Source organism: Manis javanica, chromosome 2, assembly GCF_040802235.1.
Source record: "Manis javanica isolate MJ-LG chromosome 2, MJ_LKY, whole genome shotgun sequence".
NCBI lineage: Eukaryota > Metazoa > Chordata > Mammalia > Pholidota > Manidae > Manis > Manis javanica.
In genome coordinates this window covers 109,554,190-109,576,511 of record NC_133157.1, presented here as the reverse complement: position 1 = coordinate 109,576,511, position 22,322 = coordinate 109,554,190, and the positions used below count along the sequence as shown (strand labels likewise).

The window sequence follows — 22,322 nt, the reverse complement described above, 5'->3', positions numbered from 1 at the left end:
CCAGAAATTAACCCAAACATATATGGTCAATTAATATTTGATAAAGGAGCCATGGACATACAATGGTAAAATGACAGTCTCTTCAACAGATGGTGCTGGCAAAACTGGACAGCTACATGTAGGGGAATGAAACTGGACCATTGTCTAACCCCATATACAAAGGTAAACTCAAAATGGATCAAAGACCTGAATTTAAGTCATGAAACCATTAAACTCTTGGAAAAAAACATAGGCAAAAACCTCTTAGACAGAAACATGAGTGACCTCTTCTTGAACATGTCTCCCCAGGGAAGGAAAACAACAGCAGAAATGAGCAAGTGGGACTACATTAAGCTGAAAAGCTTCTGTACAGCGAAAGACACCATCAATAGAACAAAAAGGAACCCTACAGTATGGGAGGATATATTTGAAAATGACACATCCGATAAAGGCTTGACGTCCAGAATATATAAAGAGCTCACATGCCTCAACAAACAAAAAACAAATAACCCAATTAAAAAATGGGCAAAGGAACTGAACAGACAGTTCTCTAAAAAAGAAATACAGAGGGCCAACAGACACATGAAAAAATGCTCCACATCGCTAATTATCAGAGAAATGCAAATTAAAACTACAATGAGGTATCACCTCACACCAGTAAGGATAGCTGCCATCCATAAGACAAACAACAACAAATGTTGGCGAGGCTGTGGAGAAAGGATAACCCTCCTACACTGCTGGTGGGAATGTAAATTAGTTCAAACATTGTGGAAAGCAGTATGGAAGTTCATCAAAATGCTCAAAACAGACCTACCATTTGACCCAGGAATTCCACTTCTAGGAATTTACCCTAAGAACGCAGCAATCAAGTTTGAGAAAGACAGATGCACTCCTATGTTTATCACAGCACTATTTACAATAGCCAAGAATTGGAAGCAACCTAAATGTCCATCGGTGGATGAATGGATAAAGAAGATGTGGTACATGTACACAATGGAATACTACTCAGCCATAAGAAGTGGAAAAATCCAACCATTTGCAGCAACATGGATGGAGCTGGAGAGTATTATGCTCAGTGAAATAAGCCACTGAGCACTCTCTCATTGTTGGAATGGAGAGTATTATGCTCAGTGAAATAAGCCACTGAAATACCAAATGATTTCACTCATCTGAGGAGTATAAGAACAAAGGAAAAACTGAAGGAACAAAACAGCAGCGGAATTACAGAACCCAAAAATGGACTAACAGGTACCCAAGGGAAAGGAACTGGGGAGGATGGGTGGGCAGAGAGGGATAAGGGGGGGGGAAAAAGAAGGGGGGTATTAAGATTAGCATGCATGGGGGGGTAGGGAGAAAGAGGAGGGTGGGCTGTAGAACACAGAGAGGACAAGTAGAGATTCTACAACATTTTGCTAAGCTGATGGAGAGTAACCGTAATGTGGTTTTTAGGGGGGACCTGATGTAGGGGAGAGCGTAGTAAACATAGTATTCTTCATGTAAGTGTAGATTAAAGATTAAAAAAAAAAAAAAGAAAGAAAGAAAGAAAAGGGGGATTACTCCTTGATAGGATAAAACTATTGGTAAATCAAAGATCAACGCATGCTTTAAATATCCTTAATGTTGATCACTTAAAGGGTGTCAGATGATCAGCTTTGGAGGTACTCTTTTCTGATAATATTCCTTTCTCTTAATAAAAAAAAGAAAAAAAAAGTTCCTGTGTGTTGACCTCCAATGAGTTCTGCACAGTGGTATAGAGGGCTTGTCAAAGTGTGGGCAAAGGGTCTGTTTGTTTCTATGCAGAAGATCAAGGCCTAGCTTGGCTACCCAGAAAATGAACTAAGATATGATATGAGGAGGAGCTTCTGGCATCAGCAGTCTCTGGAGGACTTGTGCCAGGGGATGATCATCAAAAAGCCTCCACAGGGATCCGGACGATGCTGCGGTTGTGGCTGAATCCACCCCACTGTTTCCTGGACTTGCCATAGGAATGAGGAAGGAGATGTCTAGGCTGGCATGTGCATATAGTGAGAAAACGAATTTGACCGGATCTGTACTGTTGGAACTCAACCAGGATTTGGGAGGGGTGCAAGTTGTAGCACTCCAAAATCTTATGACTGTAGACTATCTACGGTTAAAAGAACATATGGGATGTAAACAGATCCCAGAAATGGGTTGCTTTAATTTGTCTGATTTCTCTCAGACTCTTCAAGTACAGATGGACAATATCCATCATATCATAGACAAATTTTCACAAATGCCTAGGGTGCCTAAATGGTTTTTTTGGCTTCACTGAAGATGGATGGTAATTATAGATTTGCTTTGTTTATGTCACCGTATTCCTATTATGTTAATATGTGAGCGCAAGTTAGTTGGTAGTTTAAAACCTATACATGCTTAAGGTACTCTACAACAAGTTATGTCAAAGAAATAATCAATCCTCCCATGTTTTCTTCCATATGCTACCTCTATAGCTTTTCTTCTTTCTTCCTAATTACAACCCTTAAATAGAATTCGTGCCTCATATCGAATTTACCGAGTATCATAATTCCCCCAGGTGGTAAAGATACCTTGAGACAAGTGCTGGGCATAGAAGCCACAGGGCATAAATCTGCAAAGAAGTAAAAAGCTAACCTTTTCAAACAATATGGCTTCTCTCTCACTTACCAACTTTACATTTCCCTGTACGGCCCCAGAAGATGACTGGTTAGCCAGAGACGGGTAAGATTCCTCAAGGGAGGAACAACCTAAGACAGGCACAGTTGCAGGGGGGCCATCAGGTGAGAAATTGGGGATCAACATAGGTGAGGCTCAGAACCTCACCCCCCCTGTTTTGAGAGAAATCTTCTGCATCCGTGGATGTTTTGCTGCCCTTGTCTAGCTTGGATTAATACTTAGTCCATAGGCACACAACTGATCATCTACATTTGCCCTCTTACAGCACTAAACTATGTTTTCTACCTTTATCTTGCATCTACCTACCACTTCAGCATTTTATTAAAAATAAAAATAATAATAAAAATAAAGGGAGAAATGTGGGATCCACATATAAATCAAGTATAAAAATCAAACAAATATTCATATTTGACCTGATTGTTTATAGTCCATAATGCGTGATCAAAACCGAAAGTTTCTGTGTTGAATGCCCTTGTACTGTTCACCATGTAAGAATTTATTCACTATGTAAGAATTCGTTCACCATGTAAGAACTTTCTGGTTATGCTTCAGAAGATTGGAAACTGACAAGAATTAGGCTTGAGATGGATTAATGATTGCACATTGAGCATTGACCCCCCCTACAGAATTTTTTTGTTTTTTAAAAAATAAAAGTAAAAATAAAAATAAAATAAAAAATAAAAATAAATTAAAAAAATTAAAAAAGACTACTACATCCATAATTCTGATGGCTCAATAGAGTTGATAGGTTTGATTTATTCAAGGAATTGGTTCGACAAGACTAAATAACACACAGAGTGAGGATATGTAGGGAAATCAAAAGTGTTACGTCGATAACAGAAAAATACAAGAGGGTGCCTCAGAGGATCAGGCGTCTTTCAAGATTGGGTTATGCAGAGAGAAACCCCTCAATATGGCAGGGTGAGGGCAAAGCAGAACTAGGTGGAGGAGAAAAAACCTGGAAAATACCTATCACCTAACTGAAGCCACCTGACCTGAAAAACAAACATTTCTTTCTCTGGAGGATCCTGAACAGTGCAGGCTTCCCCTGGACTTATCTCTAGACCAGTCTTACTCAACAGTTTACTAAGTTATCTGGCAAGTCTGTGATACAGCTGAGCTGCTGCGGACCCCAAGCTCTTCCACGGACTGAAATGGCCAACAGGCAAAGGGCTGTGCAAGAGGGCAGAAAACCAGGATAGATTCATCACTAGCAAGATGACAATCATCCAGACTACTATTAAAAGATGATGGACATTTGAAAATCCATCAACATCATCCACCACATCAACAAAAAGAAGGACAAAAACCACATGATCATCTCCATAGATGCTGAAAAAGCATTTGACAAAATTCAACATCCATTCATGATAAAAACTCTCAACAAAATGGGTATAGAGGGCAAGTACCTCAACATAATAAAGACCATTTATGATAAACCCACAGCCAACATCATACTGAACAGCAAGAAGCTGAAAGCTTTTCCCCTAAGATCAGGAACAAGACAAGGATGCCCACTCTCCCCACTGTTTTTCAACATAGTACTGGAGGTCCTAGCCATGGCAATCAGGCAAGACAAAGAAATACAAGGTATCCAGATTGGTAAAGAAGAAGTCAAACTGTCACTATTTGCAGATGACATGATATTGTACACAAAAAACCCTAAAGACTCCACTCCAAGACTACTAGAACTAATATCTGAATTCAGCAAAGTTGCAGGATGCAAAATTAATACACAGAAATCTGTTGCTTTCCTATACACTAATGATGAACTAGCAGAAAGAGAAATCAGGAAAACAATTCCCCTCACAATTGCATCAAAAAGAATAAAATACCTAGGAATAAACCTAACCAAAGAAGTGAAAGACCTATACCCTGAAAAATACAAGACACTCTTAAGAGAAATTAAAGAGGACACTAACAAATGGAAACTATTCCCATGATCTTGGCTAGGAAGAATTAATATTGTCAAAATGGCCATTCTGCCTAAAGCAATCTACAGATTCAATGCAATCCCTATCAAAATACCAACAGCATACTTCAACGAACTGGAACAAATTGTTTAAGAATTCATATGGAACTACAAAAGACCCTGAATAGCCAAAGCAATCCTGAGAAGGAAGAATAAAGCAGGGGGGGATCTTGCTCCCCAACTTCAAGCTCTACTACAATGCCACAGTAATCAAGACAATTTGATACTGGCACAAGAACAGAGCCACAGACCAGTGGGACAGAATAGAGAGTCCAGATATTAACCCAAGCATATATGGTCAATTAATATACAATAAAGAAGCCATGAATATACAATGGGAAAATGACAGCCCCTTCAACAGCTTGGCAAAACTGGACAGTTACATGTAAGAGAATGAAACTGGATCATTGTCTAACCCCATACACAAAAGAAAATTCAAAATGGATCAAAATCCTGAATGTAAGTCATGAAACCACAAAACTCTTAGAAAAAAACATAGGCAAAAATCTCTTGGACATAAACATGAGCAACTTCTTCATGAACATATCTCCCCGGGCAAGGGAAATAAAAGCAAAAATGAACAAGTGAGACTATATCAAGCTGAAAAGCTTCCTTACAGCAAAGGATACCATCGATAGAACAAAAAGGCATCCTACAGTATGGGAGAATATATTCATAAATGACATATCCAATAAAGGGTTGACATCCAAAATATATAAAGAGCTCATGCACCTCAACAAACAAAAAGCAAATAATCCAATTTAAAAATGGGGAGAGGAGCTGAATAGACACTTCTTCAAAGAAGAAATTCAGATGGCCAAACAGGCACAGGAAAAGATGCTCCACATTGCTAATCATCAGAGAAATGCAAATTAAAACCACACTGAGATATCACCTCACACCAGTTAGGATGGCCAATATCCAAAAGACAAACAACAACAAATATTGGCAAGGATGTGGAGAAAGGGGAACTCTCCTACACTGCTGGTGGGAATGTAAATTAGTTCAACCACTGTGGAAAGCAGTATGGAGGTTCCTCAAAAAACTCAAAATAGAAATACCGTTTGACTCAGGAATTCCACTCCTAGGAATTTACCCTGAGAATGCAGTAGCCCCGTTTCAAAAAGACATATGCACCCCTATGTTTATCACAGCACTATTTACAATAGCCAAGAAATGGAAGCAACCTAAGTGTCCATCAGTAGATGAATGGATAAAGAGGATGTGGTACATATACACAATGGAATATTATTCAGCCATAAGAAGAAAACAAGTCCTATTATTTGCATCAACACGGATGGAGCTAGAGGGTATTATGCTCAGTGAAATAAGCCAGGTGGAGAAAGACAAGTATCAAATAATTTCATTCATCTGTGGAGTATAAGAACAAAGAAAAAACTGAAGGAACAAAACAGCAGCAGACTCACAGAACCCAAGAATGGACTAACAGTTACCAAAGGGAAAGGGACTGGGGAGGGTGGGTGAGAAGGGAGGGCTAAGAGGGGAAAAGGGGCATTACGATTAGCATACATAATGTGGGGGGGGTGCACGGGGAAGGCTGTACAACACAGAGAAGACAAGTAGTGATTCTGTAGTATCTTGCTATGCTGATGGACAGTGACTGTATGTGGTGGGGACTTGATAATAGGGGGAGTCTGGTAACCATAATGTTGCTCATGTAACTGTAGATTAATGATACCAAAAAAAGAAAAAAAAGATGATAGGTCCCATGCAATCAGGGCCAAGTCATAAATTAGGACCAAAAATGGCCAAGGATGAAGCCCTACAGAAGTGACATAATAGTTTTGTGCAGGCCCTAAGCCCAGGAAAGTAACTGTCATCACAAAGGTGCAGGCAGCCGAGAGAGCATGACCTGCCCTGCTCACAGCCACAGGCCATGCGCCATGGGCTGCTGTGCACACACCTGCTTATACCCCAGTAAAGATACCTGGAGCTAGAAGAGGTCCAAAGACTGCTAAACAGGATGGTGACGGGGAAGTTGAAAGATCGCTCCATGAATAAAAACTCGTGAAACCATCCTTCTCATCTAAAATATGGAGCAGTGATGAGTGTCAATGAGCTGGGCTCTGGACTTAGAAGCCAGAAGCCAGAATCCTGTCCCCACCCCTGACTAGCCAGGTGGCCTTGGACAAGCTACTCAACCTTGCGTTTCACGCTCTGAACTGAGACTCACAGAACCTATGGCCTTGGCTTGCTGTGACGTGGAATATAATAATATATGGAGTGTCTGACACATAGCAGGAGAGGAGGAACATGATGATGGCCAGAGCTTGGGAGTCAGACAGACCATGTTTAAGGCCAGTGGGCCGCTGGCTGTGCGATTTGAACAACAATGGTGAGGCTGCTTCTTAAAGCCTCAGGCTGGAGGAGCCTGCAGAGGAGGCACACACACCAAGTGCGCCTGGTGATAGAGGCTGCAAAGAGATTGCCTTCGAACAAACCAAAAGCCTCCAGTAAACACACAAATGGCCCTTTGGGATATAGTGGATTATAAAACAAAGCCAAGGGGCTTGACAGCTTGTCTTCAGATTTAAGTTTGAGACCAAGGAAAAGACCACTGCACTAAATTAAACACGGGACGCTAACAAATGGGCACGATCAGAGTCATAACGGAGACATTGCTGATCTCTGTTCTAACTTGTCCATTTTTTTAATCTGTTTCAGCTCCCTGATTGATGGAACTCAGATATACATTTTAGACAACCATCTAGCCATGCAGACAAGATAGCAGAGATAAGAAAACCTGAAACGTAAGTTCATCTGCTTCATCTGAAAACACTGATGACAGTGAGAGTGAACAAGCAAGTTAGTACTCAGTGATACTTCTTAACGGAACTTCTAAAAACTAGATATTTGATTTAGTCCACTACACGAAGGGTAAATTAAAACTTGTCTCAAACTGACTGTACAAACCCCTGTTTTCCTTTTTCTTACTTAAAAAAAAAAAGAAAAAGAAAATTGCTCAGATTATTCACTGGTAAATATAAAAATTCCAAAAATTAAACCAGTATCTTAACAAGTATAGAATTCTACTTGGAAACAACATGTGAACATGTACACCGATATAAATTAGGCCACGGTAATATGATTTAAATATTTAAGTAGTACAGATCTTCTGCCATGCAACATAAATCTATAATAAACAGAAATTACTCCCACTTGTTTGATTTCACATACATGGGAGTGAAATAACATAGCTTTTGCCTTTGCAAAATGATAAAGGCCATCACCCCTCACCAGAAAGTTGGCTTTAACATCACTGGTTCTTTCTAAAACAACTCCAACAAAATTACTACCTGAAGCTGCCACATCAGTTCTAATGGTTTATATGATTATGTAGCTCAGCCACAATTACACTTTCCTAAAAACATAACAACATTGGCAGAAGTACTATCTCCAGAGTCATAGAACTTAAGGTTTTAAATGGCAGCATTGCTATTACCAATATTAGTGTGATAAATAATAAAGCTAAGGTAAATTTTGCATGGAAATCTAGTGAGAGACAACACAGCAGGGAGGCTGAGACAGGGCTTTGTGTTCAAGGCCTGCTCCCCATTGTTTAACTGTGTGACCCAGGCAAGTTATTTAACCTCTCTGAGCCTTTGTCTCTCACCTCTAAAATGGGAAAAAGCCGTAGAACCAACTTCACAAGGTGCAGCGCCAGGCACAGAGTCCTTCATAAATCTTTGCTGTGGCTGACATTATTGTTGTCACTGACCTTTCATTTTTATTACACTTTACAAAAAACTTTCACATGTAGTAGCTTATGACTATTAAGTAATAGCACAAAGAAATGCTCCATTTAAAATTCAGTTACATCACATGTCAAATATATGGAAAGAGGTATGATTCCCACCATCCTCTGACTCTTCTGGACAAACCACAAGGCAATAGAGAGTCATACAGAAGTGTGATTGGATGGCTACAAAAGTGATTTACAGAGTAGTGAATAGCCACCAGCATCACCTGAGTACTCACATGATTCCAGACAGTTTACTATACATTTCATTGTTTAATCTTACCATTATGGATGATGCCCTTGAGGAGCTGAGCCCAGTCAGGCTAACCTCCCCATGATTACTGTTAAGTTGACTCAGGCAGGTTGACTTCTGAGAACATGGCAGTACACTACCCCAACCACCCAGGACTGATTTCCTTTGAAAACAAACATTTGAAAAATATTCTGAGCAGTTTGCTCATTAACAACAGAAACAACCAGTACTGAGTTCACCTCTCTACAGACATAGGCATCCACTCATTTTTTCCTGAGTCACCTTCCCTCTGTGCCAGCAATTCCTTTACAACTGTTTTAATGAGGATCATGTACATGCTTGTCCCTGCCGAACAATGTTTTTCTTGGTGCTTCTAGAATCTTAGTTTAGATATTTACTGGCTTATCAATACATAATTTCAAGTGTATATGTATGTAAAATAATTCTGTAATTCTAGGATTCCCTGGAAACATAATATAAACTGATCCCAGTTCATGAAAACAGTCACAACAAAAATGCTCCTTTGCACTAACATCAGCATCATTAAGTTTGCAGTTCAGTAATCCATGAATCCTAAATTGTAAATTAATGTTATATACATTTAGGTATAGGCATTTTCCTGGTTTGCAAAATTATTGCTTTCTTCAGAGTCCTCGAAAGGTCCCCAAACATTTTTTTTTAAAGTCCCTCATTTAGATAGAGATCCTCCCTAAACAAGTTACATCATTATACAAGTTTTAAAAGGTTTTGGGATTCTCAAATGGAACATGCTCTGAAATTTGACGTTTTATGGTTTCATGCCAGAGTGACTATGAAATTCATAAGGCACAGGCTTCTGGATTAAGAACACAGAGACCAGCTCCCACAGGAATGATCTGTAAAGGTGACCTTGGGGAGATCACCTAAAATTTCTGGGCTTAGTTCCATGATCTGGAAAATAACTGTGTCTTTATGGATGATTCCATGGTTTTCTCCCCTGCTCCATGACTCTATGACATAACAGTGCCGCACTTGTCATGCAAAGTAAGACAAAAATGACTTAAGTCACTTACATCACTAATGAGTTTGGTGCATTTTTTGGCCAATTCCATCCTTAGATCTTCTATCACAGGCTTAAAGAATATCTGTGTAGAGAAAAAGGAAAGGACACATTTTTCTAACCACTGCCTTAGAGGAACAAACACCTTCTTCAGCAGGGGTTTTCCCACTTACCTGGTCTTCCTCATTTTCTTCTTCCCCTGGTTTTTCCTCTTCAGTTTCATTTTTTATATCCTCAATTACAGGGACCCTCATTTTTAGTCTTTCCATATGTACATACTTTTTTTTAATTCACTAATGTAGCGCCTTTCTGTGTACTACACTACCCTTGAGAGCTTGGAGTCTCTGGTGTCCTGGCAGAATGACCTTGCCCAGCTTCCTCCTTATTTAGCTCATACTTCCCCCTCCTTATCATAACTGCATGTAAGTGGAGGGAACAGGGCTAGCCTCGCAAGTGGAAATGCCATTTTAACAGGCAAAATTAAATTTTATAAATGTTTAAAGTCAACATTCTTCAAACTGCTGAAGAAATCCAAAAGAAACCATTAATTTATACTTCACTAATTCAATTCACTCATAAAGTAGTTTGAAAGAGACTTAAAGAATCTGAGAAAATTACCCAGCTGTAGCACTCAAGATAGCACAGTCCAGAGCCTGTTATCACAAAGATTCCTCAATTCCATCTAAATAAAGCTTTCACTGGAATGGCAGGCGTATCTCTGCTTGGGTATGGTGAATCTGGATCATGCAAACTCATTTCATTAACCTAAATTAAATTTTTTATGAGACAAACACATACTTCTCACATTCTAAAAAAATGATCACTTTTTATTAACTGATTAAAGGTTAGTAATTTATAATGAAAAGCCCTTTAAACCACTTCAAAGAATCTATTCTGAGTTAATTATGACTGTTAATCTTACACTGCTACTGCATTATTTTAATTGTAAACATCATTACACATGAGAAGTTGCTGTTAACATAGGTTGATATATCATTTAAGAATTCTAGAAACACCACTGTTTCAAAAAAAATAATCATCCTCTTTCAATTCTGCCCATTGTGTCAATTTTTACACATTCACTAGTTATTTGTATATTCTTAAGTTATACTGCATGCTTAGAAAGTTTGTAAAAATAAATTATAATAATATTTATAATGTGGTATGTGTCATCAGTTATATGATTAAAAATATATTTCACAAAACAATCCTTTAATGTCAATTTAGCCTAAGATTCTATACAACTTTATAATTAATCCATTTGGATATTTAAATCCTAGAGTAAATTAATTTTTACAAAGACAGAGCATATCTGTGCAAAATATACACTATGGTCAATAATGAAACATTATAAAATATAAATTTTATACAAAATACATCACTCTAAGTAGCCAAGTATAATGCTATTTTCTCCTGATACCATATCAAATTTTAAAAAAATTTTTTTAATTGACTTGGCCTCACCTAAACTAAAAATTCTGATCAGGAAAAATATTCTTCAGTCATCATGTAATACTATTTCTCAAATTGTTTTCCATATGGCTAAAGTTCCACAAAATACTCTGGAGGAGAAAACAGGATCTCATAAACAAACGTATTTGGGGAAACGCATATACTAATCTTTACTTCTGTCTCTTAGAGATCTACATGGTATAATGACACATGAGAATCTCTGAGAAGATTTGCAGCCAAGAAAACTAAGTCTATTTAACCCAGAATTTTCCAAACATGAAACTTTATTCATTTAATCTAATCTACCTACCTACTTACCTTTTTTTTTGAATGATACCCAATACTCCAGAGAACAAACATCCTTCTATGAAATGCTACTTAGGGAAACATCGTTCTACTCTGAAAAAATAAATACTCTAGAAAATTTGCTGGTCTTTTCATGAAATAGTTTTTGACCTAGGTTAAATTAAGGGCATTACATTTCCTGATTACCAGCCAAACACCAAAAAGAAACTCAGAGTGATGAATTTGAAAACTTTCGCTTTAAAATAAAATAATAATAACATATCATTCCAGTTTAGAGGATTCTACAAGGAAATTCTCTGTACATTATATTTGCTCCTTATAGGTCCATAATGTGTGGACTCAGTCTGCTTCATCAAGTCCTCTGCCAAAAGACCATTCTAACATTCTACAGAAGATCCATAACAATATCTTTAGTTGAAAAATAGAGAAGAGCAATTTCTATCAGACTTTCCTGTAAACCTTTAGAGGTACAGGGAGAAAATCTTGCCAAAACTCCCTAAGACGCCCTTTCTGGCTAGTATTTGAAGTGACAATACCTGTTTGCTCATGGTGACATCTATTCCCCCTTGGTGAATTACCTTCATTGGGCTTCCATGGTTGCTATTTTCTCACTTCCCATCATGTAATAGATTCTTATTGACACTTCACCACACTGAAAGAAGAAAATTTGTTGAGATTATGCACAGAAGTTTGGGGAGCAAAACCAAGTACCATATGCAATGTAAAAGCAAATTTTCCATTTGAGATTTTAGAATCAGAAGTTTAAAGCTACAGGGATTCTAGAAATCAACCCTACTAAAGCCCTCTCTTTTACAGAGGACAAGATTAAGCTCCAGAGAAATTAATTATTTGTCTTATTCACAAAGTTATTCAATGGAGCACTGGGAGCGGAACTTAACCATAGCCTATGTTCATTCATTTAGATGTTGTTATTCCAGGCACTGTGCTTGGTGTTAGAGATCAAGTACTAAGTAAAACACACTTTGTGCTAAGATCAGGTAGGAAAGGAAATAAAACCCATCCTTCAATATTTGCTGGATGAACTCCTTAATGTTGGCAAGCTAGATACATTATTCCTTTTTTTGAATGCATTTTTTTTCATTTTACCTAAATACAAAATTCATGTACAGTTTTCTCTAAAACATGTTAAGCCCTGTACTGTCTCAAAGCAAAGCTCAAAAATGTGACTTAGGGAATTAAAAGAATGTGTTCTTCATGGAGCTATGAGGTTTCAAAATTCCCTATCATCCTCTTTTTCCTTCTTATAATCCAAGTTCAGTGTTGTGCTTTATTACCTGCTTTCACCTCAAGGCACCCCAAAAGGGAATATGTGGATAATTACTAATCCCTTTTACTTACTGAGCATTTCATTTATTTTGTTAACTTTTTACTTTAGTCCTCGACCCATGCCCTGATGCAGAGACAAAGTGGGATCATATTACTTATACTAGAACCCCTACTTTCAGGTCTGGCTCTCCCATACCCTCCAGGGCAAATTATTTAATCCCCCTGCCTTTATTCTCCATAAAGAGAAAAACTGAATCGCCAAAAGTTAAGAAAAGGAAAGCATTTAAAATATAGCAAAGCCCCTTAACAAACACAAGACTTTTCAGCTATTCAGTAAAGGTACACAGTTCCAGGAAAAGTGCTTGATACTAAGGGTCTTCTCATTTGAAAGGGCAATACTCTTATACCATAGGTATGTTTTCAAAAGCCACAAGGGCCTCATGTAGCATAACAGCCTAAAGACAAGAGCTAACTTGTATATTATAATACAGAAGTCTTCTGTGTTTTTAGGGTTTGATGTTTGTATGTCAGCAGATGTGTTTCCATAGCAACTGTCTAGTCTCATGGTCATGCAGGTCTCAGTGGACACAGCCCCTGGCCAAGGAAATGAGTATATACCACCATAATGAGTCATGCAGTGCTTGGCTGTATTCAGTGTTCTGAAGGTCGCATGTCCTAAGAATCTCCTGGATTTTACAATTGTTTTGTACCTATTTCACTTTTTCCTCCCTTCTCTTCTTTCTAGTGATAGAACATGTGCTTTCCCTCAACACGGTGATGAATGAAAAAAATGAGCAAATGAGAATTCATGATAATTGAAATTGCTGGAAATTCAGTTCTACCTTGAGGAAAACTTAAAGAGATAAACTGAATTTTTGCACTTTAAAAGTTATTTCAACATTATTATAAAATATATTCCCTAAATGGTTAGGTGGCAGAGGAATTAGTTCATCTGATGTGTTTGCCTGCCATGGCAGTCTTTCATATGTTCATTTCCAGTTGCCTGGATTTTGTTAATGACTGTCTCCCAGAAGGTTCCTGCTTCTCAGTTGAATCACTGGTTATTTTACTTTTGCCTCATATTTTTCTTCACTGTTTGGCATCTGTCCAAAAGAGAACTTCTACCAAAACATGACAAAAGGGAGAAATCATTTCTTAAAACGAGAAATGTAAGCTCTCTAGGACAATCTGTCTTCTTTATAAAAGAGAAGAGTTATGCTTAATATTAGCCCAATCTATTTTTACAATTTACATTCATTAAGCCTATTTTTTTCCTTTGTAATAGCGATTTCATTACTGGTTCTTAATTAGAAAGCAAAAGAATACAAAGCAACCTGAATAATTGTCACCATTACCAATTATCCCATTAAAATAAGCTTTAAGAGTGTTCTCTGTATTCATATTCCTGTTTTCACAAATATAGATCTTCTTCAAAAATGATAGCTACATATCTAGACTGGTATTGGAGAACAACAAATTGCAAATAATTTTTGGCACAGTTTCCAGGTTGGGTGTGGTTGGGATGCCACAGTTAAAAATATCTATTATTCTAAACATGTTCACAAGGATAAAAGTATTCCTATTCAGCATCTAAAATAACCTAACTCCATGAACTGAAAGACTTTTGGCTTAATATGCTACTTACTGTGATATTAGTTCAGTTTTAATAACAACAAAGCTAATACCACAATCACATCCATAATCCTTCCCAATTAGAGAAGCCCAAGGTTTGAATGGCCTCTGTGTGGCCTGTAATCAGAACCAAAGGATCAGGCACTATCAAAGTATCCCTTTCCTAGAATATGGCAGGAAAAACTGTGAAAGACTTAAAAAAAAATTACATTGTGTCTTATCTAGTGTTACCTTCTAGCTAATTTGGCCTTTCACTGTCTTGGAACTACTTTACAATACCATAAATTATTGAAAATTGATAACAACACTAATGATGCTTTATTCATACAAATGCAAATTAATTGTATCCTGGGGAAAGCAATTGATTATTGCCTTGTTGAGAGTCCCTTTTTACATATATTTGTAAATTCCTTTCAGCATCCTTTATTCCTCATTTATGCATGGTTCTTCCAATTCACCTTTAAACCAATTGTAACATCTTACTGGTGCCCTCATTAGTTAATGAGTTAAAATCTTTGAGATGGGTTCATTTTACATTTTATGAGTTATAATTTCACCATTATTTGAAAAAAATACTCTTTAAGAGATGTAAATGATTTAATTATCCTTATTGCTTTCTTAACATTCTGCAAAAAACAGAAAGAGAGAAGACTTATTGGATTAAGCCCTATTCTCTCAATTGTGAAATATAGCTGCAATAATTTTTGGTGTTGATTGCAATTAGTTTTTTGTTTTGTTTTCAGGTCTGATATCACTTGATTATTGGCAAAGGGCACATGTATGCTTGTATATATATATATTCACACACAATACACACATACACATAACACACACATGCACCCAGGCAGAGTTAATTCATCACAGCTGCCAGTTCCCTCTTGAAAAGCATTCAAGTCTTCAATAGATGCAAAGATTTAATTACTTCTCACATCTGGAAAAACTTGAATATGAGAGTGGATTTATTGAAGAAGCTCTTTCTTTGGCTGTCAACACCATATCAAGAACCAGAAAGAAATCAGGCTTGATCAGTGTTGGCAATTCTTGAACTCTTCAGGATAGATGTTCTACCAATTAATTCAAAACATATCCTGCTTACATGATTTATGAATTTTATGAAAACACAGTAAATAATTTCCTAGACATTTGCAGAAAAAAGCTGTTTTTGTCATGTTTCCAGGGTGAAAAAATAATATATTAAGATGTAGAAATCAGATAATAAGGAGAAAATCCTTATATTCAAGAAAGAAAAGGAAAGGCTTGGGGACTGTAGAGCGTATTGAAAACAACCACTAGGACAATAACTCCTGTAAATACATGCAAAAATAGACAATTTGGCCCTTTTTTGGCAAAAGTGTAATAATGTTTCTAAGAGGGAAGTAAGGGAGCTATATGACTTCATAGGAAGAATATTTAACAGAAACCAAGAAACATTCACATCTCCCCCTAGAGAGGTTATTTAAGCCGAATTATTAGGTGAAGAGATGGTGTACAGAGAAGGCATCCAAAGTGCATTTGCAAAAATCTAGAGACGAGAGTTGGAGACACCAAACGTTCAGTGTCACTGGAGTATACAATGGAGAGAGAAGAAGACAGCAGAGCATGGGAGGAGCCTCTAGCCACTGGTGACCTCAGAGGAGAGATTGATGAAATAAATATACGGAAATCACTTATCCTAGCACAAAAAGGTTAAGCCTGTTTGAACTTTGAACCCTTTATAAATAACTCAGTTGCTGGTCAGTTAACTGCAGAAACAGAGCCTTTACACCTACTCTATTTCCTGTATAAGCCTTGAATTTAATTTTTACCCCTTCATTTTATCATTTATTTTCATTTATCTATTGTGTATCTGGACTTTATGAAAATTCATAGTGAAAAAAATTATTCCCAGGTTTATCAGTCTAATGAAGAAAAATATTAACTCTTTCTTTATCTAAACAGCAAAAAGTCCAAATAGTGAAATATCCTCCACTGATCCTCCCATTTTTAACTCACATAACCCAATTTAAAACACACCAGCAATTTGCTCATCAATTTGGTTAGGTAAATCCTTTCTAAACCATGTTGTAAAGCAGTGTCCGTTTGAAGTATAAAATCTTAATAAAGAGGCTGATGGATCATTTAAGGAATCTAAGTGTTTAACTGAGATGATATTTTTCTATTAAAACCTTTAAATTTCAAATTCTCAACAGAAAAGATCTTGAGCAACAAGCAGAACACATATCTCCTACTTCTCTTCCCCAGAGGACTCGGCTTCTTTCCTGGATGGAGACAGCAAAACGGGTATTTTTTTAGCTGCTGGGATCTTCAATAATACACAAATGTAATGAAGTGCTTTGAGTCAAAAATACTGTTACATAAAGCAATATCTATGGACTTAAATTCTATCTGTGTAATTCCTCATCCAAGCTCTGCTGAAAATTCTGTAGAAAGATGAACCCTGGGATTTGAAATAACTTAACCAAGTTCTCACAGAGATTCAAGCCCAGGTCTGTACTGCTTCAGTTTATGTACAACCTACTGGCGCATACAGCAGTACAACAGAGAACAATTCCTATTTCTTTCTGGTAGGGATACTTTCTATCAGCTTTTTCAATTTCCATCTTTATACAGAATTGTCATCACTAATGGTTCTTTAAAAGAACAGTACTTGTGGTAGGGAGACAATTTAGTTCCTATGATCAGCAAAAGCAAGACTCCCCAGGAGTTCAAAGCAATGGTAAAAGCAAATGACAATGAAAATATTATGACCATCTTTGACCTGATAGGTACCTAACTGGAGAAGCTTTCCTGCTTTCCATTAATGTACATTTATAAGCAGTGGTAAGCTGGCAAATATTTAACAGTCTATCCCAGGGAAAGGAAAAGAGGGAGAAGGAAAGGAAGGAAGAAAGGGAGGGAGGAAGGGAAGGACGGACAGATGAGAACAATTGCCTCAGATGAGCTGATCCGAGCTGGTACCGTGAAATGTTGTAACAACAATAAAAGCCTACATCTCATAGTGAATGGACCAACAGTTGCCAGTCAATCTAAGAGACTAACCTTCCAAATTTTAAAAAAGGCATTTCAAGGTATACACTTATGCCGTGGTGCTATTCTGTTCCTTATCTGTATGTTGATGAAATCGCTCTAAAGAATAAGAGTTCAAATATATTTAAGCAGCATTTTTTTCTACTGATCACCATATACTGACAACATAAATTTTGTAATATACTTAAAGACAATTTAGATGCATATAAGATATTGTTCACACCAACAAAGGAAGTAGAATGGAAAATAATTTAAGAGGCAGATTTTATTGTATCCAAAATAGAGCCTGCCCTTTGTACAAAGCTGCCTTCATACCCAAAAAGATTTGGTGAGTTTTCTTTTAATGGGATTTAATACATAACAATTTACACAGAAGGGAATTTTCTCAAAGAATTAAAAATAGATCTACCACATGATTCAGCTATTCCACTTCTGGGTATTTATCTGAAGAAAATAAAAACACTAACTCCAGAAAATATATACACCCCATGTTCATTGCAGCATCACATATAATGGGCAAGACTGTCTGTCTATTGATGGAGGAGTGGATAAAGAAAGTGTGGTGTTTGTAGATATACATTTATATATGTGTGTGTATATATATATATATATATACACACACACACACACAGAATGGAATTATATATTATTGTGTGTATTATACACATTATATACACACAGTGGAATATTACTTACTTTGAGGGCATTATGCTCAGTGAAATAAGAGAGAACAAATACTATATGATCTCATTATATGTGGAATCTAAAAAAACTTAAAAATTTAAAATAAAATGAGCTCATAGATGCAGAGAACAGATTAGTGGTTACCAAAGGTGGGGGTAGCGGTAGATGAAATGGGTTAAGGTGGTCAAAAGGTACAAACTTCTATTATAAAATAAATAAGTCTTGGGGATAATGTACAGCACAATGACTAGAGTTGATAATACTGTATTGCATATTTGAAAATTATTAAGGAACTAAATCTTAAAAGGTCTCATCGCAAGAAAAAAAACTTGTAACTACATATGGTAACAATTGTTAATTATACTTACTGCAATGATCATTTTGCAATATATACAAATATAAAATACTTATGTTGTATACTTGAAACTAATATACCTTAATAAATTTTTTAATTTTTAAAAACTAAACAATTTAGAATATAGTAAGAATTCATTGTAAATAGGATAACAGTGACTTTAAGTATGTATTCTGTAATTTACACAAGACTGATTAAAATAATTGTCAAAATAACTGAAGAATATTAGGAAAAATTCATCCCAAAATATAATAGCAATAATAACTGTATAAGAGAAATACTGGCCTTGTAAGCACTCTGAGCTGAAAATCAGACTTTCATTTAATAATATGGTTAATTTTTTAAATTATTTGCTTAGCCATTCCCTATAAACCCAGCCATTTTTAAAGCACAGAGTAACTATTTTTAAAGTCTTCTATGACACTATTTTTAAAAAGCGATCTTTTTAAAGAGCAATCCCTCTCTGTCTTTTTTCATGTCAAAAACTTTACTTAAATATAAAGTTTGCTGAAAAGGACATATTCTTGCTGACATATGTAAATGAAGTAGCAAGGACATCTTTTTTCAAGATTTTATTTAAGCTTTGATACTAGACACATTATCATAATCCTATGAAATGTTTCCTACAGAAATATCACTGCATGTGCATTTGATCAAGGCTGTACTTGGTTTCTTATATTAAGACTTAAAATCATTACATGTATTTCCTTTGACAATTCTTTATGGCATTTACTTTCTCTTATACTAATAGTCATGAGTTAGGGAAACCTCAGATTTTAATTTAATCAGGATAAATAGCTAAATTGTATTATCCCATCTTGAACAAAGCATTCATATGTATGGTTTTTAAAAATGTACTCTAACAGCTTTAGATTTTCTTAACAAACCTTAACAAGATATTTTAAAGGGAACACCTGATTGCCAATTAAGTGTGGCCAACTCAAAATACAAACATTTCTGTAAAGGGGTAAATTATCCGTTTGATAAAATCTAATCTTCCAGAGTAGAATTGCAGAAGAGTTTACAAAGAAAATTACACACAGTTTTATGCTTTAACTAGTTCTTTATTTAGTTTATTTTTTTATTTTACTTTAAGTTCAGTATTTTATTAACTTTTTTTTACTTCCCCAAAACACAACAATGGTGAACATCCTATCTAAACAATCTTTGTTTAAATATTCAATATTCGAAGGCTTAAATGTTTATGATATAAGGTCTAAATATTTTTTAAAACATCATCCAAAATGTATCTTTTAAAGATATTACAGGTTTTTATGATGTTTGTATTATAAAGACAGAACCAGTGATTATATCTGGCCATGATTTGACAAAGATTGTAACCAATTCATGTACTATGCTAAAACGGGGCTTCTGTTCAAGTTATGTTATACTCAAAAAACAGAACACATGCATGAGATTACATTCCACACTGAACTGATAGCAAAACTTTATTCTCTAGCTTAGCAAAAACACTATGACCAATTAGCAAGAATGACCGAGCACAGAAGAGTTTTCAAACCCTCTAGATGCTCACCGAATGAACCATAGTCAGAGCCATCATGTGAAGAAGCATAAGCTCTGGAAGTGCCATGTCTGGTGGGCAGAGTGGAAAGAGCACCTACCACCCGAGGCGTCCCAAGATGTGGGTCCAAAACCCCACACTACTGACCTGCCATGTGGTGGTAGGGGGTCATGTGATGTCTTTGGTCCATTAGTTCTCATCTGTAAAAAGCTACAAATGAGGAAAAGGAAAAAAGAGATTTTATTATACAGACAATTTACCCCTTCATAGGATTTTTTGTATTTCAAATTGGTCACACTTAACTGGCAATCAGGTGTTCTCTTAAAAAAAAATCTTGGTAGGTTTGTAAAGAAAACTTATAGCTATTATAAATTTTTAAAAGCCCATATAGCTGTAGAAGTCTAACTCTGTAAAGACTTGGAAGTCTTTCAAGTTCTAAGATTGTATGATTACCAACTTTGTCAGCTTATCTACTGTAGTACAAAGAGCATAAAGGTAAAAATGTCATCCAGCAACAAATTCTTTTATCAAATCACTTTTTTTTGGTGGCGCATGGGGGGCAGTCAAAGAGAAATAGAAGTGATCTATATTGAATAGGGTAGTCTTTGAAGAGGCTCTATTAAGTTGCCTAGTCATCCTATAAAGGCACTGTGGTATCTTTACATATCTCATGGCCTATTCATAAACTTTCTGGGAAGCAAATACTATCAAGATCCCAAAACTGAAGCTCAAAAATGTATAGTAATTTTCTTAAAAGTAACATTGACAGGACTGGAATCAAGACCTTCTATATATGTTCATGTATGCCTCACCATATATACCCACTGTGTGCATTCAACATTGTAGTGTTATACAGCTGGAATCTACTTTTTAAAACTCCCTTTGTGTTTTGACACAGGTCAGAACCTAACTAGGTATGATTGAATGGCTAACAAAGTTTAGGATATTTATAAAACCATTCCCATATACATCAAAATGTTTTTAACTATTATAAAGACACAACCTTTAAACAACTACACGGACATTTTCATAGTCTAGTCTAATACCTAGTATGCCATATATATGACAGTATAAGTGGGTTCCGTATGCACATAAAATAGGGATGTATCCCCAAGACATGGGAAAATCATCAGTTAGAACTATGCTGAATATATTCATGGCTCTATGTTCCAAAATCGATATAAACATAATCAGTGGGAAATTAAATTCCGATAGAGCCAAGAATATGGCTTTGAAAAGTTTTTAAGCATTTATCTCACAATGATCTAACCAGGAATTCAAGCTCACTTCTCAAGCAACAACACTGTCCAAAGCTCTAAAAAGCAGATATTTATCATAGCATTCAATTGTTGCAAGAATTTCTTGACAGTCTATTGCAATATAAAAAAATTAAGTTTTCATGTCATCACAAATGGGAAAAAATATCTCTTAAGCACTACTTTTCCTTACCTCTCAATTTAACTAACATTCTCTCTCAAGGTTATAATAACTTCTCTTATTCTTCACACTAATAATAATTTAGTTGCTCTGAAAATATGAATGTAAAAATAAAAAAATAAAAAACACTTTTAAAAAATAAACTAGGTGACCAACACAACTTTATTCCATATTTGTTCCATTTTATATTTTCAGTTATATTACCATCTCCCAAAGGAATGCTTTGGGACTGACTTAGAAGAGCAAATCAACAGCATTGATAAATTTGAAATACAAATGTATATTGCTTGCATATATATTAGCAAATAATTCAGTATTTGATTGAAAATAGCAATATTTGAACTACTATGTATGAATCACTACATTAGGTATTATAAGAAATATAAAACTGAATAAAATCTAGACTCCTAAAGAAAAGCAATTACTCTCCAAATGACACTGCTGATTGCTGATGTTATACAGGAAAAGATAAACTCCTGAAACAAGGTCTCCTGTAAGGAAAGGAAAAAAATCTCTCTTTCTGTTTTCTTAACAATTCTCAGAAACTATAAAATAATATTTTAATGGAATGTTCCATTTAAAATGCTTATTGAGACACCATTATATGAATAAGGAACATGGAATACAAAGAAATGTATTATCTTCCCTCAAGGGCTTATAAACTTTTATATATTCTTGTCTCATTATAAAATTGATAAGTGTTCATGGTTTACTGGAAAGAGCAAAAAGCACAAAAACCAAGTGTTTGAAATGCTGTGTCATGAATTGTAGAATTTTATCAAATGCTTCTTCAGCAGCAGATGGTTTTTCTTATTTGACTTTTTAATCAGTAGAAACAGCATATTAATTTTATTACATTAGACTTCCTAATATCAAACCATCCTTGCTTTCTAGGGTTAAACATAACTTGCTTTTGGTAGATGATTCTTTGAATGAATATGATT

General features: G+C 35.9%; 1 protein-coding gene across 16 annotated transcripts in view; it reads right to left on the bottom strand.

The window, feature by feature from the left end:
- The window catches only part of NEBL (nebulette), a 325,606-nt gene that overhangs the window by 100,615 nt on the left and 202,669 nt on the right, over positions 1–22,322 (bottom strand). For 2 of the 16 annotated variants that reach the window (XM_037006049.2, XM_037006047.2), the window contains exons 6-8: positions 20,089–20,141; positions 11,971–12,086; positions 9,690–9,761 (exon numbers count right to left, since the gene is read on the bottom strand). The exons of 3 other annotated variants lie outside the window; for them this stretch is intronic. In XM_037006049.2, coding sequence (XP_036861944.2) covers positions 9,690–9,761; positions 11,971–12,018 — 120 coding nt within the window. In that variant the 5' untranslated portion in view covers positions 12,019–12,086; positions 20,089–20,141. Of the gene's footprint in view, positions 1–9,689; positions 9,762–9,849; positions 10,269–10,294; positions 10,710–11,970; positions 12,087–16,518; positions 16,590–20,088; positions 20,142–22,322 lie in introns of those variants that run through there. 11 more of the 16 variants (XM_037006053.2, XM_037006055.2, XM_037006046.2 and 8 more) reach the window with 9 other exon arrangements.